Source organism: Lentinula edodes (genome assembly GCF_021015755.1).
Source record: "Lentinula edodes strain Le(Bin) 0899 ss11 chromosome Unknown C8R40scaffold_8, whole genome shotgun sequence".
In the NCBI taxonomy this organism is placed as follows: domain Eukaryota; kingdom Fungi; phylum Basidiomycota; class Agaricomycetes; order Agaricales; family Omphalotaceae; genus Lentinula; species Lentinula edodes.
Window position 1 is genome coordinate 352,189 of NW_025764314.1, and position 25,163 is coordinate 377,351.

General features: G+C 46.1%; 9 protein-coding genes across 9 annotated transcripts; 5 read left to right on the top strand and 4 right to left on the bottom strand.

Annotated features, from left to right (window-relative positions):
- Window positions 1-214: 214 nt before the first annotated feature.
- On the top strand, window positions 215-3,917 carry C8R40DRAFT_1167941 (uncharacterized protein; the record flags this gene model as incomplete). The annotated part of the gene is made up of 11 exons (XM_046231107.1): window positions 215-523; window positions 580-829; window positions 887-1,008; window positions 1,073-1,374; window positions 1,426-1,570; window positions 1,625-1,759; window positions 1,811-1,853; window positions 1,911-2,363; window positions 2,423-2,952; window positions 3,008-3,445; window positions 3,501-3,917. 11 exons carry the CDS (start codon window positions 215-217, stop codon window positions 3,915-3,917), a joined length of 3,144 nt encoding a protein of 1,047 aa, XP_046088975.1.
- Window positions 3,918-4,563: 646 nt separating this feature from the next.
- C8R40DRAFT_1235489 (uncharacterized protein) lies at window positions 4,564-7,986 on the top strand. Its single transcript, XM_046233386.1, has 19 exons — window positions 4,564-4,923; window positions 4,979-5,035; window positions 5,095-5,128; window positions 5,181-5,263; window positions 5,315-5,411; window positions 5,468-5,518; window positions 5,580-5,829; window positions 5,903-6,040; window positions 6,114-6,323; window positions 6,376-6,433; window positions 6,487-6,535; window positions 6,588-6,811; window positions 6,868-6,929; window positions 6,981-7,004; window positions 7,057-7,141; window positions 7,177-7,303; window positions 7,361-7,495; window positions 7,550-7,610; window positions 7,662-7,986. Exons 1-19 carry the CDS (start codon window positions 4,845-4,847, stop codon window positions 7,689-7,691), a joined length of 1,854 nt encoding a protein of 617 aa, XP_046088976.1. The 5' UTR covers window positions 4,564-4,844; the 3' UTR covers window positions 7,692-7,986.
- Window positions 7,987-9,021: 1,035 nt separating this feature from the next.
- Window positions 9,022-10,632, top strand: C8R40DRAFT_872555 (uncharacterized protein). The gene is made up of 2 exons (XM_046236508.1): window positions 9,022-10,349; window positions 10,402-10,632. The coding sequence occupies exons 1-2, from the start codon at window positions 9,397-9,399 to the stop codon at window positions 10,421-10,423; spliced, it is 975 nt and encodes a 324-aa protein (XP_046088977.1). The 5' UTR covers window positions 9,022-9,396; the 3' UTR covers window positions 10,424-10,632.
- A 1,576-nt stretch (window positions 10,633-12,208) lies between these two features.
- C8R40DRAFT_1039049 (uncharacterized protein) lies at window positions 12,209-13,862 on the top strand (the record flags this gene model as incomplete). The annotated part of the gene is made up of 3 exons (XM_046223794.1): window positions 12,209-13,156; window positions 13,208-13,752; window positions 13,808-13,862. The coding sequence occupies 3 exons, from the start codon at window positions 12,209-12,211 to the stop codon at window positions 13,860-13,862; spliced, it is 1,548 nt and encodes a 515-aa protein (XP_046088978.1).
- A 466-nt stretch (window positions 13,863-14,328) lies between these two features.
- Window positions 14,329-16,885, bottom strand: C8R40DRAFT_1039533 (iron reductase; the record flags this gene model as incomplete). Its single annotated transcript, XM_046223847.1, has 11 exons — window positions 14,329-14,456; window positions 14,513-14,869; window positions 14,916-14,980; window positions 15,044-15,092; window positions 15,144-15,667; window positions 15,727-15,768; window positions 15,825-15,963; window positions 16,086-16,170; window positions 16,224-16,249; window positions 16,306-16,425; window positions 16,486-16,885. 11 exons carry the CDS (start codon window positions 16,883-16,885, stop codon window positions 14,329-14,331), a joined length of 1,935 nt encoding a protein of 644 aa, XP_046088979.1.
- A 1,030-nt stretch (window positions 16,886-17,915) lies between these two features.
- C8R40DRAFT_1143229 (RNase P subunit p30-domain-containing protein) lies at window positions 17,916-19,711 on the bottom strand. Its single transcript, XM_046229492.1, has 6 exons — window positions 19,551-19,711; window positions 19,318-19,490; window positions 18,847-19,265; window positions 18,716-18,795; window positions 18,254-18,667; window positions 17,916-18,193 (listed from the first exon to the last, which is right to left on the bottom strand). Exons 1-5 carry the CDS (start codon window positions 19,702-19,704, stop codon window positions 18,381-18,383), a joined length of 1,113 nt encoding a protein of 370 aa, XP_046088980.1. The 5' UTR covers window positions 19,705-19,711; the 3' UTR covers window positions 17,916-18,193; window positions 18,254-18,380.
- Window positions 19,712-19,783: 72 nt separating this feature from the next.
- Window positions 19,784-21,339, bottom strand: C8R40DRAFT_1092884 (Alpha/Beta hydrolase protein). Its single transcript, XM_046227569.1, has 7 exons — window positions 21,091-21,339; window positions 20,911-21,036; window positions 20,749-20,858; window positions 20,609-20,697; window positions 20,528-20,553; window positions 20,345-20,474; window positions 19,784-20,291 (listed from the first exon to the last, which is right to left on the bottom strand). Exons 1-7 carry the CDS (start codon window positions 21,249-21,251, stop codon window positions 19,965-19,967), a joined length of 969 nt encoding a protein of 322 aa, XP_046088981.1. The 5' UTR covers window positions 21,252-21,339; the 3' UTR covers window positions 19,784-19,964.
- Window positions 21,340-21,710: 371 nt separating this feature from the next.
- On the top strand, window positions 21,711-22,792 carry C8R40DRAFT_1167947 (uncharacterized protein; the record flags this gene model as incomplete). Its single annotated transcript, XM_046231108.1, has 2 exons — window positions 21,711-21,732; window positions 21,792-22,792. The coding sequence occupies 2 exons, from the start codon at window positions 21,711-21,713 to the stop codon at window positions 22,790-22,792; spliced, it is 1,023 nt and encodes a 340-aa protein (XP_046088982.1).
- A 219-nt stretch (window positions 22,793-23,011) lies between these two features.
- C8R40DRAFT_1159350 (uncharacterized protein) lies at window positions 23,012-24,288 on the bottom strand (the record flags this gene model as incomplete). Its single annotated transcript, XM_046229868.1, has 4 exons — window positions 23,012-23,474; window positions 23,524-23,986; window positions 24,051-24,171; window positions 24,199-24,288. The coding sequence occupies 4 exons, from the start codon at window positions 24,286-24,288 to the stop codon at window positions 23,012-23,014; spliced, it is 1,137 nt and encodes a 378-aa protein (XP_046088983.1).
- Between the last annotated feature and the right edge of the window lie 875 nt (window positions 24,289-25,163).

Below are 25,163 nucleotides of genomic sequence, written 5' to 3' on the forward strand. Positions count from 1 at the left end.
AGCTCTTAGTTCAGATAGCATACCTGATAGACAGAGATCAGATCATGAATCAGCGTTAATCTCGGAAGCTTTGTATGATCGTGCTGATAAACGAAGCAGATAATCTTGTCGACCAATCAGATCAATTAATGAGATACTCGTTTCCGCGTATCCTGGACTTGATAATTCATAGTCAGCGGTAAGTAACACACATTCTCTCGTCCCTAATCGCACAATGCCAGTACTGTTCACCTCTCTACGCGACGAGCGATATACTCTGCCTCATCTCTTTGAGCGTAATGCCCTTCTTAAGCCTGACGCTCCGTTTCTTCGCTATCTAGATGGGGACGATGAGAATGGGCCAATTACCGATATTTCGGCTCGACAGATCCTCCAGATGGCCAGCGCAACCGCAGGTCATCTCGGACAGCTGGGTTGTGCACCAAGACAGGCTGGGGAGCCCTTGAAAGTCGTGGCGCTCTATGGAACCAGCGGAATTTCCTATTATACTTACTTGGTTGCTTGTCTTTTGATGAACTGGACCGTGCGCATGATCATGTCGCTTTCTGTCTGTTTTAACTCATTCATACTAATACGTAGGTTCTCCTGGTTTCGACTAGAAACTCAGATGCAGCAGTCGAGCATCTACTTCGAATTTCAGAGGCAACCCATATACTCAGCGACGGAATATGGTTCGAGAAAGCTCAAAAGTTGCAAAATGTCACAGCTATCAAGATCGAGGATGTACCGCCCAGTGACAATGTTTGGTCAAGCGCTCAGCTTTCTCCAGAGCAATTTTCCAAGGCATTGACTGAGCCTGCACTTTATCTACATACATCTGGAACTACTGGTAAGGGAATCATAAAAGCCCATCGTGTATTAAAGGCTGCTTACTGTCTGATTTTAGGACATCCAAAACTTATCCCTTTTACGCATGAGTTCGTTGTCTCTGGGATTCAACGAGTGCACAATGGAAACTATACAGCTTTCAAAGGTGCCTCGATGCTGACTCTTGTTCCCTTATTCCACGTATGCCTTTAGCACTACGTTTATAACCTTCGTTCCCGTTCGCCTGATTCGATATCCAATTTAGGCAATCGGATTTTGGAATTTCACCATGATTCCTTTCGCGACAGGCGTAGTTCCCGTGATCGTACACAGTAAACGTCCTATGGATGGCGGGCGTTTGCTCTCAATTCTGAAACGAATCAACTCTCCATCAACTATAGTCTTCAGCTCCCCCGCCACCCTCGAAGAAGTGGCCGGGATCCCTGATGGACCCAAAACGCTTGCCACCATGTCTGGGCATGCGTTTTGGGGCGGAGGGAGTGTCAAGCAAGAACTGGGAGACAGATTGGCTCGTGCCGGCGTTATACTCACCAGCGTTTACGGCGCGTGAGTGTTTTCATGGGACCGTGTGTATTTATATTTGATCTGTCTATTCAGGACCGAATTTGGACCAGTAACGCCATTTCGTTTGAGTTCTGATAATCCAGTCGAAGACTGGAATTATCTATCGTTTCTACCCGAAATCAATGTTCTCCTGAAACCCGTAGATGATGGTTCAGGTCTGAGGGAGCTCCTCATACTGGTAAGAGTGTCTAAAATTCCCTGCCATGTTTTGACTGAGCGGATTCGTACCCAGCCAAGTGAGACAGCCACTACCGCTATACAACAGTATAACCACGAAAATCCCAAGGCATGGGCTACTATGGATCTTTGGTCGCCGCATCCCACAAGGGAAGGACTTTGGAAACATCATGGTCGAATGGACTCGATTGTAAGTACAACAATCATCATACCGTGATCTTTAAATTCAGATTGTCTGTAGACCGTACTTTCGAATGGAGAGAAGACCAATAATAGACAGATCGGTGAGTGAGGTTGTTGGCAATGTTCCCGACTCGTTCTGAATTTATTGAGATTTCCAGAAACTCTGCTGCTACAAGATCCGCTAATTGCTCGTGTGGTGGTCTTTGGAAGCGGTCGATTTTTGAATGGAGTCCTCCTCAGTCCCTCTCCGAATTTATATGACTCGTCGTCGGACCCAGAACGATACCTAGACCAAATCTGGAATACTATAGTCAACGCCAATGAGGTTCTCCCCCAACACTCTGCCCTTGTAAGACAACTTGTTCTTGTCGAAAAAACCGAAAAGCCTTTCATCATGAGCGATAAAGGCACTGTTCGAGCAGTCGAGACCTTGAGCCAATACGAGGAAGATATCAATGCCGCATATGGCCGTCTCGAAGAGGGCGAGGGAGCGCTTGAGGTCGAGCTACCTGACGAAGGAACCCCTGATACATTTAAGGCCTATATAAAGAAGCTTCTCGTGGCAATTTCTATCAGTGTTCCTTCCGAAGATGCCGATTTCTTTGATTACGGTGAGCAAACGCATTGAGAATTAATTTAAATTCGCTGCTGAAACCGAAGGAATACGTAGGAGTCGACTCATTAATTGCAATCAAGATTCGCTCTCATGTTGTTTCTTTCCTCAAACACAAGACAGACTTTGGTGATACAGAAATAATTGGAAACTTGATATATACCTATTCCTCCATTGATGCACTGACGCGTTTCGTCTTCAATACTTCAAACGGCGTTCAGTCCACAGAACACATCATACAAGAGCTGATACAGAAACACACAGAGGGCCTTCCTCAAACAACGGTCATTACGAACGGAGTTGGACAGATCACAGACTCAAAGGCGAACGTGCTTTTGACCGGATGCACTGGCAGTCTTGGGTCCCACATTCTGCTGCAATTACTGAGTTTGAAGAATGTGGAACGAGTGTATTGTTTAGTTCGAAATACTGATACAGAGAATAGCATCCGTGAAAGGTTGATGGTGCAATTCGGAGTCTACGGACTACCGAAAGAGCTCCTTGCAGAAAAAGCTTCATCTATCGTGATTCTTCCCGCCGACCTTAGTGATCCTAACTTGGGCCTGAGTGCGTCAACTAAACAAGAGGTATGTGAAGCCTCATTTCCCGGTGACTGTACCAATCGCTCATTCAAACTGCCAGCTGGAATCCAAAGTAACGCACATCATACATGGCGCATGGCGCTTGGATTTCAACCTTCCCGTCGAAAGATTCTCCAAAACTGAGATTGCTGGTGTACGCCATCTCATAGATCTCTCGCTAGCTCAGCCCTTGCTGCATACTCGCTTCATCTTCATCTCCTCCATCGGCTCAGTCCAAAATCATTCTTCAATTAGCGCAGTCCCAGAGCAGTCCTTCTCCGTCCCTTCTATCGCAGGTTTCGACGGATATAGTCAATCTAAATACACTGCGGAACGTATCATTGACGTAGCTGTCTCCAGAGCCGGATTAGACGCGATCATTATACGTGGTGGACAGCTTTCAGGATCATCGCAGAACGGTTACTGGAATCCCAAAGAATATATCCCGAGCCTATTCAAAACCAGCGCCGCTATACGGGCCTTTCCCGACCACTTCATGGTGAGTTCCCCTGTGTGAGGTTGAGGTGAAACATGCTAAATTAAAACCATCGTAGGAAATTCGCTGGCTTCCGGTAGATATTGCAGGCAAAATCGTGGTTAAACTTTCATTAAACGCGACTAGTCGGGGCTACTACCATCTGGAAAATCCGGTTTCGACGTCTTGGTCATATTTAGTCAATCTTCTCTCATCGCATGCGCAAAAAACTGCTAAACCTACTCCCGTTGAGCCAGTGTCTATGTCCGAGTGGCTTCGACTCATCGTGCAAGCGTCTCAGGTGAAAAGCGTGGACGAGATACCTGCGATTAAATTGATGGACTTTTTCCGCGGTATCGGTGAGAACACTAATGGCGAAGGTGCAAATGCAGTCGTTCTAGATGTACAAAGGACGCGGGAGGTTGCTCCCGAAATTGATGTGGGCGTTCTATCGGATGCGGTATTGCTTTCTTATTGGGATACCGCTTCAAGATGAAAATGACATGTATTATAGTCTGATGTACTTACTCTTGATGTTCGTAGGGTATGTACATAGGGTAGGGTTCTCTTTAGAGTCGAAAATGAATCGTGTAGAACTGCTCACTTCTTCAACTGGACTCCTTGTATTGAAGTAACATTGCCACTTAGCCGCATTAATCAACGAGCAAATTTGATCCCCTTTCAAGTTTAGAGCCCCTTGCAATTGCCCGACATTACACTGAGTGTAGAACTGACACTACGAGATGTTGTGGTACTGAAACAATCCTCTGACCGGAGTAGCAACTAGTAAAGCAAGCGTTCGTCAGCTTTAATTTACATATATACAGTTCCTGGTTGTTCCTGTGATAACTGTCCCGGTACCGTCCTTTTAGCATAGCCTGGCATATCCTTACCGACGAAGATCACCCATTTACAGGACAATAGGACAGAATGGACACATATGATAACTGCTTATCTGGAGTTGAGTATATCGGTAACAAATTGTATATAGACTGTCATATCAGTGGCAAGAAATGTCATAGTGATGGATGTAGATTTTGGCGCAAGATACAAGCCTGAGACTTAAAACCCAAATTCGAAATCGTCGCGGCGGGAAAACGATATGAGCATCCCGTTCCGCACGGCGCAGTCCGTGGGAGTATCAGACATCTTCTCATGCGCCATCACTGATGCGTCTGTCTAGTTCCTACCACCGCGACGTACCTGTCTTGGATACAGCTTTTTGTAACTATTCCGTTTCTAGTGTGCTCAATTCACTGCATTTTCTCTATGTCGAGAAATAGGTTTCTGTGTGCCGCTCAAACAATCGACCGAACTGCATATGGGAATAACAGAATAGTATAAAATGCTTGCAATTTGGCAGGCATGAATCACATCCCCTCTTTCTTTCATTTCTCTCTCATATTTTCTCATATCATATACTATGCGGTATAATACCTTAACTATCTTGGCGGCTCTGCTTGGGAAATCGTTTTCTACGCCGTTGAAGCGCCAAGTAACAGGTAAGTGCTATTTGCTTATCGAATTCGAGTAAACCTCTCAGTCTTTTCTTTTCAGGAATCACATCTGATGCTGCCGCTTTCGCGCAGAGTTCGTTCGACTACGTGATTGTCGGTGTGTATCTCTAGCAGTGCGTATTCAGAAGAAAAGTATCTGATTCCTTATTTCCATAGGGGGCGGCACCGCCGGTCTCGTACTAGCTGCTCGGTATATTGCTCTCTGAAATGCCTTGAAGCCATCACTGACCACCATAAATCAGTCTTAGTGAGGACGGTGCCGTGAACGTGGGTGTAATTGAAGCTGGAGAGACTCGCTTTGACGACGCTGACGTCAATACTCCCGGTTAGATCTAATTCCCATTATCTTCTGAACTAATCTCATGAACGACTACAGCTTATCTCGGGCAAGCATTATTCAACCCTCTTTACGATTGGGCATATGAGACCGTTCCTCAAGCCACCCTCAACGGTAGAAGTGTCTCACTCAATCTGTAAGCTGTTCGATCCCTCCGTGCCTATTCGGTGGGTTTCAACCTTGCTTGTTTAGTGGTAAAATGATTGGTGGCGGAAGCGCTTTGAATTTTATGATCTGGCAAAGGTGCGGAAACTGGCTCGATTCGGCTCGCACGGCCCAGCTCTAATTCCGTAAATGATTTTAGAGGTTGTCAAGGGGACTACGACAATTGGAGCCAGCTCGGGATTGAAGGAGGATGGGATTGGGCAGGATTGCTCCCTTACTTTGAGAAGACAGAAAATGTTACTCCCGGGCCTTTAGACACACCCTACAACTTCACAGAAGCTTCTGGATCAGGGGATGGCGAAGGGAAATCTGGGCCGCTTCCCGTGGGCTACAACAACTTCTACAGTACTATTGAGGGCCCATACGCTCAGGCTCTAATGTCATTAGGAGTGCCGCAGAACGCTGATCCTGCAAGTTTTCAATCCTTATCGATCATTAGCTGTTGATCTTATGGTCTTACAGGATAATGGTGATACGACTGGTTTGTTCAACAGCGCTGCTAGTGTTGACCCTGCGACTGGAAATCGAACTTACTCTGGTCGCAACTACTTGTTACCGAATGTTGGCCGATCAAACCTCGCTGTACTGACGGGTGCTCAAGTAAGTATCCATATTTTCCTTGAGCGTAAACTGAGACTCGTGTTCAAAGGCAACCAAAATACAATTTACTCAGAGCGGAGGAAATGCTACAGCAACTGGTGTCCAGTTTACGGCTAATGGAACCAACTACACTGTGTCTTCGCGCAAGGAAGTTATCCTAAGTGCTGGTAGCCTGCATACACCTCAGTTGCTGGAACTTTCTGGTATTGGTGACGAAGCTCGTTTGACTGCTTTGGGTATCCCAGTTGTAGTCGCCAACTCGGATGTTGGAGAGAACTTGCAGGTAGGGTATCCGCCACCCGTCGTTTTGCCTTTCATTTACCGAACTACAACAGGATCATCAAACATTGAATTCCGGATTCTTGCTCAATGATCCCGATGTCCCGACTGTCGGTGAGCAGTATAAACCACTGATCAATGGATTGTTTTCCTAACATGTGGGGCAGACACACTCTTTTCTAACGCTAGCTTTGCGGCCACGCAGGAGGAGCTTTAGTAAGTCTTTTGCTATTTCATTCAAATCAGACCCTAATCATTTCTTGCACAGTCTCACCAACCACACTGGTTTCTTCACATACACTCCCTCCGCCCTCTCCTTCCACCCTTTACAACAATTCTGGACAGAGGATGAGCTCGACACTGCGCTAGCTCAACTTCAAACCGAAATCACCCAAGCCAATCTCAGCACGTTCATCAACAAACAGTTCCAGCTGCAAATTGATGGTATCAAACAAGGCGTAGTGGGACAAATGGAACTGCTGTTTGTTGCTGGTAAATCATTTCGTCCCATGTCTTTGTCAGGCTCCTCATCATCGTTCTTCGACTAGGGGTTCTCGGTGCATCTTCAACAGATCAGGAAAACTTCGTTGACATGTCCAATTTTGCATCGGTATGACATTGATTACACTATTGACTCTTTTTGCTGATGAACATTCAACAGAGGCCTTTCAGTCGTGGCTCCGTCGTGAGTTTCCATCGAGTCGAACTGACTATAGTAATGCTCAAGTTCGTTAAAGCACATAAACACCACTGATCCTCTTGCACCTCCTCTGATCGATACTGCTTATTTGCAATTCTCGTTCGGCAAGTATAACCTTCTATGTCAAAGACATGTCCGTCTGATCAATTATCTACAGACAAAGAAGTTCTTGTTAAGGGGGCTCAGGTCACCCGTAATCTTTCGCAGATTGCTCCTCTCTCGAGTTTCATTGCTAGCCCTCTGAACCCTTCAGCGAACGTCACCACTGACGAAGATTTCGAAAAGTATGTCCCGACTACGTATGACTATCGGAATATGGATCATTCATGTGATAACCACAGCTTCGTTATTGAGAACGTCGGCACAGAATGGCATCAAGTTGGCACCGCTTCCCTTGGTCCTTTCGGAGAGGGAGGTGTTGTTGCCAGCGATTTGATTGTCTATGGAACCTCTAATCTTCGAGTCGTAGATGCAAGGTCAGTGTTGAATTTCGAGTTGATGCAGATGCCAATTACTAATGCACCATACAGTATCATGCCCATGCAAATTGGAGCACATATCCAGGCAACTGTTTACGCCATTGCCGAGAAGGTGAGTGTAAACACAGATATCATCTTCTCAGGGTTTAACAAAGTGTCACAGGCCGCCGACATTATCAAAGCCGCTCAGTAGACCTTACACACCGTCCCAACGCCGACATGGACTTCTGTTGAAACTCTTAAACTTTCCTTATTTGTTAAGCTAACGCTCCTGTCGTTAAGATATTGCATCTGGACAAACTATCAGCCTTCACTAGGAATTTCTCTTTACCTCTACATAGATCTATCCTACCATTCTACCATATATCAATCTCTTCTTGTAATTAGCATTGCGGCCAATTTCGGGGCTTTATATAATTATCGTGTAAAATAACACTCCTCGCTACTACATACACCTACCACTCAAGAATAACAGACTTCTCTTTCCCATCTGGCTCCAGTGATATCTTCACCTTCACTCCTCCATATTGTACAGAATCTACGAACATAGAGAAAATGTTGCACTCCCATTCCGTCTGCCCTAGCCTGGAACAGCATCTGCTTCGCTCATTGTGAATTCCGGTCAAAAGTACCCCTATTCACAGGAAGATTTGTGCTGAACGAGGAGAGAAGGGAGTGAGGTTGCTATTCTTGCATCTTTCCTGCGTAGAACAACGCATTTGCATTTGGCCATGCGAAGACACCGTTTCTTCAAACAGGGTTTGACGAATTCTACTGCGCCGAAGTCCAACATGCATTAAGAAGTACGAGGTTTGTCCAAAAGTCATGTACTTCAGTGCCGTTGCATCTGGTATATAGGTGACCTTCAGTATTCGATTCGTTGAACAATTCCTTTTGTTCATTCACGTCGGATCCTTTACATGGTTTAGCATTCTCCGAAAATCCTGATGACTTCCACGGTATCAATACGTTACGGTACGTCTCCCATTCATTCAAAAGGTCAAAAATACGTCGCGGGTAGGAAGTCCAAGAATAGTGATGATTCGAACGTTCGAATTGGGCATGGCCGAGTCCGTTATCTGTTGCGCTGTACATCGTGGCAGACAGTTAAGACCAAAATGCATGAGCTGGTACTTGGAGGCGTATAAAACGATCATTGGAGTCCTGAGGTTCGAGAAGGTAAATTAAAGAGGGAAAAATTGCCTCGCAAATGCGGAGGTAAGTATATAAAAACCCCCTATGTGGACATCACTGACATACCTCATGTAGACCTGCAGCTCGAGCCTCGCATCATGATGGCAGCATTGAGAAGACAATTCAAGTAACTTAGCTCGGAATATTATTGGTGGAATCAAAACGGGAATTAAGGACTTGGAGTCTTTGGAAAAAAAGCGACGCGGCAGTTGCTGATGTACTCTTTTTTTTCTGTTCATTCTTTCGTTACATGACGGGTCAAGGAATTACAGCATATTGAACTGTTTCAACAAGGGAGCTGCATAAGTTCTGTCAGATGCAGAGAGTGTCGCTTCGTTTCAAACATTGTTTTGCAAACACAGCGATACTTAGATTGTCATTCGTAAAATATTTAGTGAGGGGGGGAAAGAAGGGCGGACGGGAAAAGGGCCGGTTGCCTGCCGAGTTCAAGGCATCCAAATGAGGAAACAACACTCACGTAAATCTTCCTCGTTCCTGACTTTTCGCATATGAGAATCGTGTTACCCTTCATGATCACTGCATGATCTGCGTCCTGCATTTGTCGTTCCTTCCATCTTTCTTCTTCCCCTCCATTATCCGTCGTCCAGTCTTCTAGGTAAACGCATATACGGCCTCTGGAACTTTCCCGGAAGCCAGCATTCAGGAGCTCATTTACGTAGAAGGAAACCTGGGCTACAGTGTAAATGTTCCTTCGAAAGAAGGTCAAACATCAGCAACAAAATGCTGCTACTTCTGAAAAAGTGGCGATGATAAAGCCCACGAAAGAATCCCCTTCTATGAAGTCCACGCCGCTTTTTGCTCGATTCGCGTCAGCGAACACGATGAACAATGGACCAAATGGTTCGCCGCCGAAGCCTATGGTCTCTGTCCCGATGTCTCTCGGAATGAAGAAAGAGTTAATGCCAAGCGACACTGTAGGAAAAACTGGATCAGGAAGAAAAGACGGTATGCAGAGAGCAGGAGGACAGGCTGGACAACCTTGGATAGCATCGGAGAAGGTTGATAAACCTCTACCGCCAACTTTACCTTCGGAAGGAGTAAGGTCTCCTTTGGAACACCGAGTGTCTACCTCAGGACCGGTCCCCGTAGACCCTTCTCGTATCGGCCGCAAAATCAGCACACAGAAACCTCGTGCTGCGGATACGACGGAAAGTAGAGAGCCCCAAAGTATTTTATCCTCTCGGCCTTCTACTACCACCCGCAAATCATCAATTCGGGATCTGCACTCCTCAGATTCGAACTCATACTCGGTTCGCGTAGGTGTCAGTAATGACGCACCCTCCGATCCAGCCAAAGCTGTCCGGAACAATCTCGTCTCTGGACAAGCTCACCCGACCTATGTTCATGGTCCGACTAGCAGTGCTGCTATCGGTTCTGGCCCTTCGTATCGAGTGAGTACAATTTCTCGTCCATCTCCATTTCTTTCTTTACTCTCCTTCATTCGTTCTCTTCTATCACTTCTTCTCGTGCCCCGGGTGCCTGTTGTTCCTGTCCATAGGCCACTAAGTACGTTCTGCGTGTGGCCACTGAGAAAAAGCGATTACGGATATTCGAGCCCCGGAAACGGATACAGATATCGTTGTTTCTCCAACTTTATTATCCTTTGGCAGTGTGGTTATTCACCGACGATAACGCAGTACGAGAAAACAGCAGCTCCTGGTTCATCTTCGCTCAAATAGGCATATTAGTTTCGGCCACTTGACTGGTTGAAAGCTTGCACTGGTAACACACTTTACGCCAAGCGTAGCTGCGTCAGTGCGTGCAGTGCAACCAAACGTAATGCCGACTCTCCTTCTAGCTTTGTTCCCTTTCCAAATGAAGTTCGTCCGTTCTTACTCCAGCCTTCTCTGGTTCTTGTTAGTTATTCGATGACCCATCGTCTTCGCTCTATCTCCTTCGTGGGGCATTTCCACATTTCACAAGCTTAAAAAGCTTAGCCATTCGTTTGATATGATGCACCGAGTACTTAAATAGTTCTCATTAATACAGCCCTCAAACAACAATATCTCCTCCGCCCACGCTTCAACGTCTGGCCCTCCTCCTTCAAGCTACGTGAATCACGATTTGGTGGGTGTTCTTTTTTGTTAATGGAGGTTTGATGTTCATTGCGAAAATCATTCCCTCCAGTTCTCAGGACAGAACAACTCCTTTTACAACCTGCCCAACGGTGGTTATTCGAACACAAGTATGGGTGCATCTCATTCCTCCGTGGCCCATCCTGGTTCATTCCAGACTCCAGTCAAAGTTCAACCGCAGTTAATGCCAAACTTCAAGTCTCCTCCTCTTGATCATCAAAACGTTGGTCGACGCGCCTCCTCATCCATTCCTAGTTCATCAATGTCAGGAGTAGGCGCAGGGACGAAGAAAGGTCCGTTGATCTTTGCTGCAATGGCTACAGTCCAGCAACCGCAACCTCCGCAATCTACCAGTTATAACATTTCCTCCTCGGCATATCCTTCGCCTCCTGCTGAATACGGACTATATGCTTCCCCCTCGCCTCCAACGAGCTTTCAGATGCAACACACTGCTCCATCGTCCAATTCTAAACGCCATTCTCGTGTCCCCGATCATCGTCTGAGCACCCCTTACCCAATAAACACAATGAAAGCTCAGCCTCCTCTCCCTCCTACCCCGTCACAAAACCCTCCTCCACATTCGTCTACCCTGGTAAATTCCAGGAGAAAGTCTACGTCCCAAAAACCTTCTGCTAAGATGGCCCCTCCTTCCACCCCTCCTCCTCTGCAACAGCAACCTCAGCGAAACGGGATAGTAATCACAGGTCCACCTCCGTCGTCTTCATCGTCAGTCACTCATCATCGAACATTGACGAAATCCCGTCATCCGTTACCACCTGCCACGCCTCCGAAGCAGGTGCAACAACGGCCGACGCCACCGGTCTCACCGGAGGTTCCTGCAAGAGACAAGTCACCTTCGCAAATTGTGACCCCGCGGACTCCTACAGTAATATCTAACGAAGAATTTGAGTCCGCAGAGCGGAGGGTGGCCATACCACTTGATGACGATCCTTTCGCGAGAACTGAAGGGGTCAGGATGCTCAAGCCCACCGGACTTGGGGCCAGAGAGGACCCGCCGTCATCGTCATCGTTATCCTCTTCGTCCTTGCCTTTGGAATCAGAAGCAAGGCCGACCGTCTTAAGTGACGAACGTGATGAGAGCCCAAAGGAATCTCAAGCTCAAACTGTTTCGCTTGTAAATTCTGACGAAACCACAAATTACGATGATGAACAAGGAGACACTTCTTCCAGTGATAATGACAATGTTACACATGCGAACGAATCGATGACAATGGCTGAGCCAGAAGCCATGAACCCTGCCACTGCGATGGCTTCTTCCCCCCGTCTGCCGCCCACTACCCAATCGCCCACGCGAATCCGAAAACGAGCTGAACATCAACCTCCAGTGCCCTCAACGGGTGTATCAACTTTACCTTTGCGACAAGATAGACCCCCAGAACCTTTCCCGTTGATACCCTTTATGTCCGATCCTGTTTTATTGGGGGCATTATTAGGGTACCTCTCTTACTGGGACTGGTGTTGCCTGTACGGTGTGACAAAAAGAGTAAGAGCACTGTTCGAGCACAACGGGGAGAAAGCCAAACTGCTGAAGGAAGAAGTACTCGAAAGATTTCTCAGGACAGTTGCATACACTCGATGGGGAGGGGACAGGGAACCATTGGTTCTTTCACTGAGGGTATGTCCGTATTCTACTCAAAGTTTGATATATTCACAATTGTTTCAGGACTTGCACTCTTACTTGCATGGTGTCACTCTACCTACATTCGAGTATGCGCGCGTCGCGGAACTTTATCTGCAACAACGCAACATTATTCCTTCTTTACGGGATCCCTCTATATCAGATAAGGCACGGATGATGGTCAACGCGACGCGTGCATATAATCGCGTTGTGCTGAGATTGAGGGCTCAGGCGGAATTAATGGCATCAAGCCCGAATTTGAGTAATTCGAATTTGGCTCATCCGATTGGATACGTTGCCTCCCCTCGCTCACTGCCTAGTAACTCGCGCTCTGTGAGTCGGGCGCCCTCACCTAGTTCTTCCTTCACCCATGGCCGTTCCGTCGCTCATGGTTATGGTAGTCAGAACGGCCACGATGGACCTGGAGCGTCAAATCCTAATGTATATATGAATTCCTTGACGGGATTCAGATCGCCTTTATTCCGCACTGGTCGCGCCCCGCTTTTACGTGTGTTCATTCCTTCGCCTGAGGGAGACTGGTTATCAGATGCCAGCGTGCTAGAATGTGAGGCTGAGCTAAAGAGAGCAGGGCTTTTGCCAGACAAAGACAAAAGGGGTAGTGAGAACAAAGGAATCAATTTGTTGAGACTGGGCGATGTCGTGTGGGATATGGCCGTAGGAGACGATGGGAATGCCGGAAGGATGGTTTGGGATGGAAGTTACCTTATCGTGAGCTGTCTATTTATCCTCATCATCTTGTTCGTTCAACGCCTTGAATAGGACCTTGACTACACATACTCACCAATCGGTGATCTGCCTAAGTACATCCCGGGTTTCGCCTTTCCCCCGTCATACTTTCATCGGATCATTCGTACTGCTTCGAGCAACCCAGTTATTAGATTAGATATACGTCCTTGGGGAGCACAAGTTGCGAGCAACTTGCAGCTGCTACAGGAAAGAGCAAGGACCGAAACTCCACAAGGTTCCTATCATAATGTCGTTCGATGGGTGCATCGGTCTTCATTTAACATTCGACCTCCGACCATGCGGCCACAAAGTCGCGGTCGAACTTCCGTCGATTCACATTCAGCTATACAATCACGCATTCCTATACCAAACACCACTCTCTTTGTTGACCCCGGCTGGTACGGCAAGGTTGTTGTTGAGACTGAAGGCACGAACGAAGCTCTGGCCGATTTACAGGATAGATGTGGGCCTGGGGTGTTTCCACCGAGAGCGGGAGGTAGAGTGCCAAACATGAATACTCCTAACGACAAAGAAAAGGAGGAAGCAAAAATGGTCTGGAGAATAATGAGAGAACGAAGGTTTGTGTTTCTCAGTACTGTCTCGTATCTTTCGCTCAACTTGGCTTTGTTCTAGTCGTCCAGGCGAAATATGGATTCGAGTTGTTAACTCGAAAGAAAAGTTGATGTAAAACAGAACTGTAAAGAACGAATTGAACTACGATACCTACTTCTGTCGAATTGTACGGACTCGATACGTGTGTACTTTCTACCCACTGTTGTCATTTCAGAAATTGTTGATTTTTTCATGCGTATCCATACTTTTCCTATATTTTCACAACCTTAGACCAAGTTTATTCAACTTTTCCTTTTCTTCTTTATTATTTCGCTGCCTTACTTTTCCTCTCCATCGTTTCACCGACGATTGGAGCTATCTTAATGGTTATGCGGTGTAATGCTTCATTGAAACATAAATAGGCTCCAAGCTCTCCATAGTACATAGAAAAGAAACCTCAGTCAAAGCTAGGAATATTTGATTTCGATCAAATGTTGATGGTTCGTTTCTATTGCTACAGCTACACAAGAGTACTTTGCACACCATTTTCCAGAGTCTTGAGCGTAGTCATGAGCGATTCATCTATTAATCAATTCAGGCCATTATGCATATCCGAATGACTCTACATGCAGAGACACAGTCGCCCCACCACGCAACAGCGTTGAAGGTCCAGCTACAGGGAATCGAAGACCTTTTCGGACAGCACTAGCAATGGATCGAGACCCGCAAACTAGATTGATGTGCTGTAAATCAATAAAATTATTCTAATAGCAGAACTGTCCTTACCTGTGACCCACATTGATCCTCCCCTAGTTTCTTCCGCTTCCCCTTGCAGCAGCGTAGCTAGTGAAGGCCGGCCCTGCATCATCGTGACCGACCGAAAAGGAGCGAGGGAAGACAGTGACGGGAAATTCTCGATGAGATCATCACATTGGTTTCCGAATGCAATGGTCTTGGGTGCCTTCTCCGAGACTGGTGTTTGTGCACATCCAACACTGGAAGTAGACGGAGTTGCTTCTGGCAATTCGTAGCCTAAATCCGGAACATCGGATCCAGTGACAAAAATACGGACATCGACTTTCAAAGAGTCGGGGGTGATGGAGAGGGCTTTGGCTAGCACTGAGGATATCCAGTTTATGTTTCCTGTATATCTCATCAGATGGGCAAAGGTTCAAATTACGAGGCTTACTGGAATCACGTATACACCAAATGAAGGTGACACGCTTACAGGCACTCTTCCCATTCTGGACGCCTCTGGACAATAATGACTCGGCATCAATACCACAGTGACAAATCTTTCAAACTCTATAGACGTACTCGATAGTATTTAGTAATATCGGAAGTGTGTGAGAGACTCCTGTACCACCTTCGTGTATCTCAGTAAAAAAATCCACGACTTACTGAGGGAATTACCCACCAGCAATGAGCACGATTGTATCGTGCAAGTTCGAGTTGTGACTACAGCCATAAGGTCCATCAATGTATACCTTCACTGATCCCTTCCTGGCTGCTATATCTCCAAGGCGCTTGGTGAACCCTTCTTGAACATTGATGAGGAAGACCAGTTCCTTCCAATAAGAGGATGTGGTAGGGGTCGAATTCAAGTCCGAATCCGTCGATGCAGCGGAGGATGTAATTTCTTTCAAACTCATTTGGGAATCATAACTTGCAATCGTGAACGGATGAGATTCGAATGGGAGTGAAGACACTCCAGGAGTAATAAGATACGCGACTTGGCCTGGGGCCCACTTGAAGTGTGGTGGCCTCTTGAGCGTCAGACGGACACATTTCGGCGTGAGAAGCTCAGTGGTAGCATCGAGTGCCGTTCCCGCGCCTGAGCCAAAACCAAAGTAGGAGTGATTGAATACCACTAATCGAAAGACACGAACAATGCGGTCAACTCCCCAAATTACAAATGAAGGCCAAACGTAGGTTTGGTAGCTGATAATTCAATGGCCAAAGGTCAAATGTTTTTCAAACTACAAGATGATGATGCTCACGAAAACTCCTCAGAGTGACGGTAAGCTCCTACGAGGAACAACCTTGAGGATAATGAGTCATCGTAAAAACAAACATGGAAATTAACTTTGGAACTCACAGAACCAAGACCAGATGGGTGTAAAAGAAGAATTCATAAGCCCGAGAACGTACAGGCCTAACAGAGATTATGCACAAAGACGTTAAGCTCGATGCAGCTAGGATTCCACAGCGTAGCCACGTTTGGTCAAGCTCATCTGCTTCCAACCTTGAGGAATTAGTTAGGCCGCCTGATTCCTGCATTCACGAGAAAGAATATCATACCCTGATGATATCTACGCATCGTCTCTATCAGAAAAATGCACATATTACACGATTACACGGTCTTTGGAACTGACCTTGGCGCCTGCATGGACCCAGACCAAGACAAAAACAACACGTGCAGCCATACGATGGAGATAGTTTAACTGGCATCCGTTGGAGTTCACCTTGCTGTCGCAGTTTAGATGGATGTACTGACCTTTTCGTAGGGAACTCCTGTAATAACTGTACAGTGATCAGAGACAAGTGTATATACCTAATGAAGGAGGCTAGGAACATACAAGTAATGATGTTGTTTTTTGTCCCGAGAGCGGTGATCAAGGGTATCTGGCTGGCGATAAGAGCTCCTGCACGATTGCTCCAGTATGACACATCAAATTTGCCACCAGAGACATTTGTAGCTTTTCGAGACGGATATGAGCTGGAGTACGGATCAAGTTATAATTATGACAACGCCTCACTATTGATGAACGTCCATGTAAACAGCGCAGCCATATACATCAAAGTAAGTATGACTTCCGTCAGATTGAGACTATAGGAACCAAAGTCGAGGGTGAAGCGGAAGGCCACCACACGAAAAAGGTTTATTAGAGCTAGAGGCAAGTTTCGAAAATTTACCACTGCTTTGGAGTGACTAGAGCTCTTTTCAGGGTCCTGGGACGAGAGGCCGTTGTGTCTCGAAACCTTTGAACAGACGAATGATAGGAGACGGGACACAGCGACAAGAGCTATCAAACAGGCCAAGAAGAACCACACCTCGTGTGGATATTCATTGGCTCGTTGAATTCGTATCGCTTTGTCTGGATTGAGAGGAACGGCCGATTTGCCTGCTCCTGTCGTGGATGTAGATAAAGACGTCATGTATCAAAATTTGCGAAGAGAGCAGAGAGGACTAGTGCGGATCCGAGCAACGCTCTTCAGAAATGCCTCTAGTTTTAAAGGACTCTGGTGGAGGAGTACCGTCATCGTAGCGGCGCCAGTCAAGAAGGAATTGAGTAGTTGAGTAGATTTCCCTGGGACACTCAACACATGCGTCTGAAACTCCACGAGGAAGTATTCGATTGAAGGGCAAAGAACGGATAAATACAAAGGCTTGCCAGATAGAAGATAGACGATTTAGAGGCCTGGAAAGGAAAGTAACAAGAGATTAAACGTCATTCAGTTGAGTACCCTACCAGAACGAGACAAAGTAATGTTTCGACATAACAAACCCGTGTCCAAAAGCACAATTTTCGGAATATACGCCGCATACAACCTAAAATCTCGATGTAGCGACTAGCAACCTACAGCATTCACGTCGCTATCATTGAACAATATTGGGCCGGAAGTAATACTATATTGAGTCAATCCACATTGCTTCGAGCTATTCCTGGACAGACCACATCTAATCTGTTGATAGTCACAGTCAGTACACATGAGCTGGCACGAAGAACTCGAATATCGCGCCAAGAACCGTGTTTGAGACGGTGATCAAGAGTCTCAACAACACGGGAGAGGAGGGATCCTCTAGGATATCGAAAACCCTATTATCACCTTAAGTATCTGCGTACTACGCCGTCTTGGACATTGTAGCATCTTCTATGTCTATGGTCTGCAATCTTCCGCAACACAATCTTATCGGATTCGAAAGCAAACTCGCCGCCGAGTCCCCGAATATACACCATTGGCCGAAACGAATAATGTACCAAAGTAGTTGTCATGGGCGAACTACCGTAGAGCTCAGGGGAAAACCACGGCGACTAGTAAGGGTTGTTGACCTTTTCCCGAGCACTACGACTGACCAATCACCATATGAAAATTCGGCGACATCTAACCGATGAATAACCAAGTTTCCTGCAATGATCAACGATAAGGAAGGGATCAAGAATATTTAGAATCAATGATGACGCACTAGTGGCAGAGGGGGCGAAGTTGTCACTAGATTTTCCCTCTTTTCGCATCGATGTGCATGATGGGCCCTCTCGAGTAGGGAATGTGAAGGGGTAATCGAGCGTCTTGGTACAATCACCTTCTTTCGAGCAAGTAATATATCTCATTGCTGGCCAAGCTACTTATCTCTCGAGCCAAGCTCCTACAGTCTAAGGAGAATCCGACTGCAATTTCGGCTACGGTGATATATTTCACGGGATTCCGTTTCAACGAGTATTCTCGAACCATTTCGAAAACTACCTGTGATACGTTATGAGCAGTCAGGCTGGAGTAGAAAACTCCTGTAGAATGAAAACTTACATAATGGCTACTTCATTGTCCCGGGATCGAGCCGGGATCGCAGCTCAGAAAACAGAAACTTCGGTCAAACTATCTATAGAAGATTTCTCGTTTGCGTAAGATGTAGCTTTGGATCATCGGCTCTACCTCATTCCTTATTCTTCTTCCTCTTCTTCTTTTTATCCCCACTTTGACCAATTGGGCCAGAGGATGTTCCGGAACCGGTTTGTTTCTGATTCGAATCCACGATGTCGTCGTCGCGAGGTCGCTTCTTTTGACCGCCACTCGTTTGCGGTTGTGAAACTGAAGGAAGTTGCGCGGAAGGATTACGAGATTGAGTAGATATTGCAGGCGGAAATTGAGTAGGGGCAGTATAACCCTCAGGTATAACCAGCACGGGCTCTGAGAAGACTGCCCGGTATGTTTTGCGTGTTTCTAGAATCATTTTGAGTACAAAGAACTCAAGTATAGTGGTCTACTTACGTGCACGTAAAATCAAAGATTTCGGAACACTGGTACAAGCAGCATGCGCTGCGTCTTGCGGAAGTCCAAGTAGAGTGATCCTACCAATGACACTGATCAGCAGAGCTCTCGGTCATATTTGACTAACCTACAAGTTCGCCACGTCGCGCGGTGCTCGCATATCTGCTTGAGCAACTACTCCACCACTAACGATCAACCCTTTTCCCTTCGTGACTCGAACCAACTCCCTCGCGGCAGCCCACCAATTGCGCTTCGCGTTACCACCATTAGCTTCTGCAGCACCAGCGTCGAGTAGAATTGAATCAGATTCTCCCCCCAAAGCACCAACATAGTTTATTTCGAAGACGGCACCGTTCTTGATAGCGGTGCGGATCAGAGTGTGTTTAAGATGAAAGGGGAAACGAGGGAGCGTGAGTGGGATGGAGATTATGTGAGTTGTGAGGGGAGACGGAAGAGTGTGTGTAAGGCAGGCCAGAGCAAAGGTTGCTTGAGTAGTCGGTATAAGGGAAAGGATGTCATAAGAGTTGAAGTAGGAAGTGTTTGCGTTGATCTATCCCTTGATCAATGGAAACAACCAATAGACTGGTGGCATTAGCACATACCAAACCGAATCCCTTTTCGCTATCTTCATCCAAAATCACAGAAATTCGTTTCAAGAAGAGGATACCGGGTCGAGGTTTTAGTTTTTCCAACAATTCATTGAGTGGATTTACATGAATTTTTGGATCTATCTTCTTGTTCACTGTTTGGTTGAAACATATCACGGTATATCCTACTTGTGGTTACAAAGATTAGCAGTTTAATTAAAAAAACAAAATCAGGATGTTGAGCTTACAGTGAACGAGTAAATCAAGATGTGCATCTATGGCGTTGAGCTGAGCAACAGTAAATTGAGGAGAGTTCGAAGCCTGTTGCTGTTTGCCTTTGCCTTTTTTAGGGCCTGAACTGGAAGCGGTTGTGTTCACGGGGATATTCAAGTCAAAGAACATGAAGAATATTAATTCGCTTCTGGCACGTGTGTGCAAAATCTCGCTTTGACCTCGTTGAGAAACGCCGCTAAGTTTGTCTCTGAAAACGACAAAAGCAACAGAGATACAATTTTAAATATTTTCACGCCAGTCCTCCAAGGCACAGATCTTTATAGCTCCACCGATATACCAAAAACAAAGGTTACCCAAATATCCTGGAAACAATAAATATAAAGATCAAGTATAATCTCAACCTCATTCATTCATGTTTATATGACCGTTCACAAATCATGAAGATTCTCTCGTCCCTCTTCGAACACCCGCTCTAACATTGCATTAAACTCTCGTGGCCTTTGATAATGAATAGCATGTCCAGTGTTTTCAAATGTTACAACTTCCGCCTCTTTCATATGCGTCTTGAGATATATAGTATTATCAGGAGAGACGAGGTTGTCTTGATCACCCGTAGCTAGAGTGACTTTGGGTATGGATTTGGAAATCTGCCGCAATCTTTCCGCAGAAACATGATGCGTGAGCCCTGAAGACATTTGGGAAAGTGCGCCTATTAGGGTTTGAGGGCGGGTGGTTTGGAATCGCCGTGCGTAGCTCTGTAGAAAGTGAATTGAGTTCATTATTACACGGATACTGTGAAATTACTGACTTCGAATTCGACTTCTCGATTAGTTCTACCTCTCGGGTCGTCTACTGCCTTTTCGTCTATCCAAGGGCTAGTATAAAGGAGATCAAGTAGGATGGGTATCTTTTGAGCGGGATCTTTCATAAATGTCATCCTATTTCAAGCACATATGAGAAACGCAGAGATATCATCATTACAGGGATATACCTTAGCAAAGCTTTGAAGCCTTTCCACTGTATTTGGAGGAAGCTTAGCCCAACAAACACATATAGGTTATTCGATACTTACCGGCGGAAGATTGTTCCAAATATGACCGCCTGCAGTAGTGACGCCAAGCGTTAAAGATATCATGCGCTCCGGAATTCGATAAGCAAGCTCTGGACATACTGATAAGATTTAAAAATACGCCTGAAGAAAATTCCACGTACCTTGGGATATCATCCCACCTAACGATAGGCCTACGACGTGTATTGACCTTGGTTCGGTAAATCCAAGATAATTGAGGAGGGCAATGGCATCTTCTGCCATGCCAGTTGTACTGATTCGAAGCTTGAACCGAAGCTTACTTTTACAATGACAAAATAACGAACGTGTAAGGTCCTTTTGGAGTAGTACTGTTACCGACCCCTCGATTATCAAATACCAACACAGTGTATTTTGGTATACGAGAAAAGTGTTTCACTTGAGGAAGCCAAGCGAAAGAGCTGCTGTTTAATCTAAAATTTCTCCGGATGAGTGAATGCGTCCTTGACAAGATACAATGTTTTCACCCCATGATGAAGATGATCTTTTCTGGACCAAAACCATGTTGTTCGAAATACAAGGAATGGCTTTCTAGAGGATCTCCTTTGTTCCTTATGTCAGTAACTGGACACAGACCCTTGCGAGTGCAGGTCTGAGGATCGAACAGGGTCTGCAACTCAGAGGTCATCGGAGAAGGGAGAGTGAGTTGACGTAATAATCATCACGTGAAATGAATTATAAGCGCCTGTACTATGATAAAAGCGCTGAGATCGCAATACCCGCTGAGGGTTGTTTGGCAAGAGCTTTAGTCGCCGTGTTGCCGTGTTGCCGATTGGTATATCTACGCTTTGATAAGAGCCTGTTTCCAGGCCGAAATCCCTTCGTGAGGGTTCGGAGGTCTTGTGCTTGAGATTGCTGGTGTTGATGATATGGAGGAGAGGATTCAGAGTAAGTCTTAAGAGTCTTTCAGATAAACTTGCTTTGCAAGCACATCGATAACCGCACGGCGTTGATCGGCAACACGGCGACTAAAGCTGTTGCCAAACAACCCCCAACAGGTATTCAAATTGCGATCTCAACCGGTTCCTGTGTTGCTCTCTGAGCAGTTAAGACTGAAGTCGAACCTTTACAAAATCTTTTTGCAAACATGGCGCTATTCAGGCTATCTAGTACGCTGATAATGTTCTGTATCGCAAGGAAACATGGGCTAATTGAATGTTACTTACAGACCTTGTCGCGCTGCTGACATTTTCATCTCTTACTGTTCTCGCATTCAACTTCATCGCAGGACACGGTGATGCGTCCGGGTTTTTCGATAAACTGTCTGCTCCATGTCTGAATATCACTACCGATGAAGCGCCCTTTTCTTTACCATATACAGGGATCCAACCCATAGACAAAACACTTTGTGGCATCATAGTCTTCTTTCACGCGTCCTTCGGCCCAGAGGTCGCCCCATTCCTAATCTACTTTCTCCTCTCCGCTGTTCCTATTACGGGTCATGCCTACTTTGAATCATCCAGGCTCAAAAGGCCTTTTCTAATGGCGTACCCTGTCGTCTTCTTCCAAGTCATGCAACTTCTTTCTTTTGGAGCCACATTCTCTGTCTACTGGATGCTATTCATCCTGTCAGGTGCCTCGAGACTCCCTTCATTGGGGCGACAAACGATGGTCACGAAAGCTCATGCACAGGCTATAATGTTTGGGATATTCATTGGTCTCGTTATCCTGACCGGATGCATGATCATACTCCAAGATCCCTACATTACAGCTATCTGGCAGGTGTTTCCGATCGTAATTTCTGTTGCTACAAGTCTGCATCTTCTTGTGAGGCCTGCATCTTTATACCCTGAATCAGGCTTCTCCATTATTCGTGGCTTCTACATCTTGTCGTTCATTTTGATATCCTCCATGCATATCACCCTCATCACGTCGAGAGGTATCGAGGAGCTGAAAGCTCTCATGCTTCCATCTATAACTGTCTTACCGTCCTCCACCTCGATAGAACTTCAAGCTCTCAATCTTCTTCAATGGGACGCTGCTTTTGGGCTGCTTTCCGCATTATTGGCTACCCTCTGGTTTGGCAGAAACACAAAGGAGACCTTTGTGCTACTTGTATGGAACCTGCTGGCATCTCCAGTTGTCGGTCCTGGTGCAGCCTTCGCGGCATCCGCTCTATGGCGAGAATCATGGCTGCACGAAGAATTGATAAGTGATAAAAAGGATTAGGGTCTTCGATTTCTCGTTGCCAACTATGTAACAAACTTATCTATTTCCTAATATTCTGATCAAGACGTGATATTTGGGATCTCAATAAACGACAATCACTATCGGTCGGTCGAGGTGCAGGGTGCATTCTTCTATGGGACTCGTCGATATCTGCCTCAAAATCGTTGTCAGATCGTAAGGTGTAGTTATTGCAGCCCTTCAAAGCGACCTGCCCGTCATTTACAGGGTTTTTTTCCAACCAGGGTAATAGGGATCCTCGTCTAAGGTTCTGACTTCCCATTTCTCTGGCACCCAACCCTTTTCCTCCTGCTCCTTGCACCACTCTTCCAAGGCAGGGATAACCTTATGCTCGATATGCCAAGTCCCCTTGTAGTCCATAAGGTTCTTCTTCCCTTCTGTGAGCACCTTTAACACGAGGTGAGGGATGTACGGCTCGTTTCGAAAGCTGGAGAATGGTGTGAACAACGCCTTGAAATTGAACACGATAGATCTTGACCGCGGTAACCTTCGAAGTGTCTGCCAGTCTACACGAAGATAGATATCCTCAATCTTCAAGTTGGGATCCTGCGTTGTACGAACAGCAAAATGGGGATCACCGTCCTGTAGCCAAAGTGGTTGACCTATTTCCAAGCCCCAAGAACCTCGTTGTATCGGTTTATCTGAGGGCATCTTGGAAAAGTACCTAGAATAAGAGGATAAGAACAATTTTCCGGTATAGATAGAAAACAGACCTGTCCATGGAAAACTCCATCTTCTCCTTGTAGTCTGGTACGACGTCATGTATTTCCTTCAACGGTTTACCGATCTTCGTCGCAACATTCCACCCAATTGAGGAACAGCACACTCCCGCCACCATCGTATACAGGCCAGTCTTTGGATCCGGGAGCGTTAACAGGAAGTCCTCCGGTACATTGTTATTGAGAACAACCAGCGGGTCTTCTTCGTCCACATTAGACTGAGTATCCAATATACGGTTGTACAGAACACGCCCGTCAAAATTGAATTGCTTCGGATAACGCACGCAAAGGAACTGGATAGCCATTTCCATGAGCTCTCTACAGGCGAGCTCACTACCCGGAAGGGCGTCTATGATCATTTTCCCGTGTTTTGCGTGAAGCACCTTTCGTTGTGCAATACGCTCTTTGTAGGTCGATTCCAACTCGAGCCAATAATCTGGTTCCATTTTCTTCAGAGCTGACAAGTAGTGATACTAACTCAGACTTCTTGAGGTTATTACGAATAGGGAGAGCGCACTAACACATTGTCTGGTGGTACGACCATCTGAAAGGACGATATGGACGGGCTTGGGCCTTATCGACGTTGAAATCAAGTAAAGGTTTTGGAGGCGGAACCCCAGATAGCTTGAAATAATCGATGCTCTGACGTCTCCGGAACGTTGCCAATACCTTATCAAGGAATGATTTCCCGAACTGAGAAACTGCGAGGAGTACAGTGACGAAGCATACGCCATAAAGGAAGAGCTGGGGCTCATACATCTTTTGACAGGGTGGAAGATGCAACCGCGAGAGCTTGTGTTACCCCACGCTTTGCGGAACGTTTAACTCTGTTTAACTTTTATATGTAGTGTACCGTGGTACGGGACGTAACGGATTTCCGATATTTAGTATTAGCGAGGGAGATAAAACCATATGTATAGTGATCTTGTCAGTACATCGATAAGACCTTTGGGATTTGGCTGATTCTCCGCCGACGACAGTCAAGATTATGTAGAGTAATCTTCGACCCTTCAGTAACATCGTGGTACTCTCTGTTGTTAAAAATTCTGTGATACGATGATGCAGAATCACCCCCATAGGCGAGTCTCATGACACTTGGCTGAGCAATTCCATTGAAATCATGAGGCAGTCGTAAGAGGCTACCCATGCATGATGCATGGTTTATCGAACCAGTCTGAATCTCAAGGACAGGAAAACCTCGCTTTTTTGTGCAGTGGGAAGTACTGCATCATCTCTTTCTCCACAAAGCGGGAAGTGTAGAAGACACATGAAGGCAAACTGAAGATTGAGGAGTCCTCAGTCGGCCCACAAGAAGAAAGGAAGGGAAATTTATCTCACGACTAAATCTGCAATGTTATGCAGCTGCACATTTGTTTGGCCAGTGACCAAACAGAATGAGGTGCTCACGGGCTATATGGTTCTTGTTCTTTGCACATTGAATCTATGTATGTGTTTCGTTTTGGAGTAATGTACAATGACGCTGCATAGCGGGGGAGAAAAGTGGGAAGAGGAGGAGGAGTATGATGAGAGGGGAGACGAAGAATTCGTAGCCAACCTAACGTCGGGGGCATGAAATCGTAGGCAGTTGTACGTAGCAGACATCACCGGCCTATTAAGGGGGACGAAAAATTAAG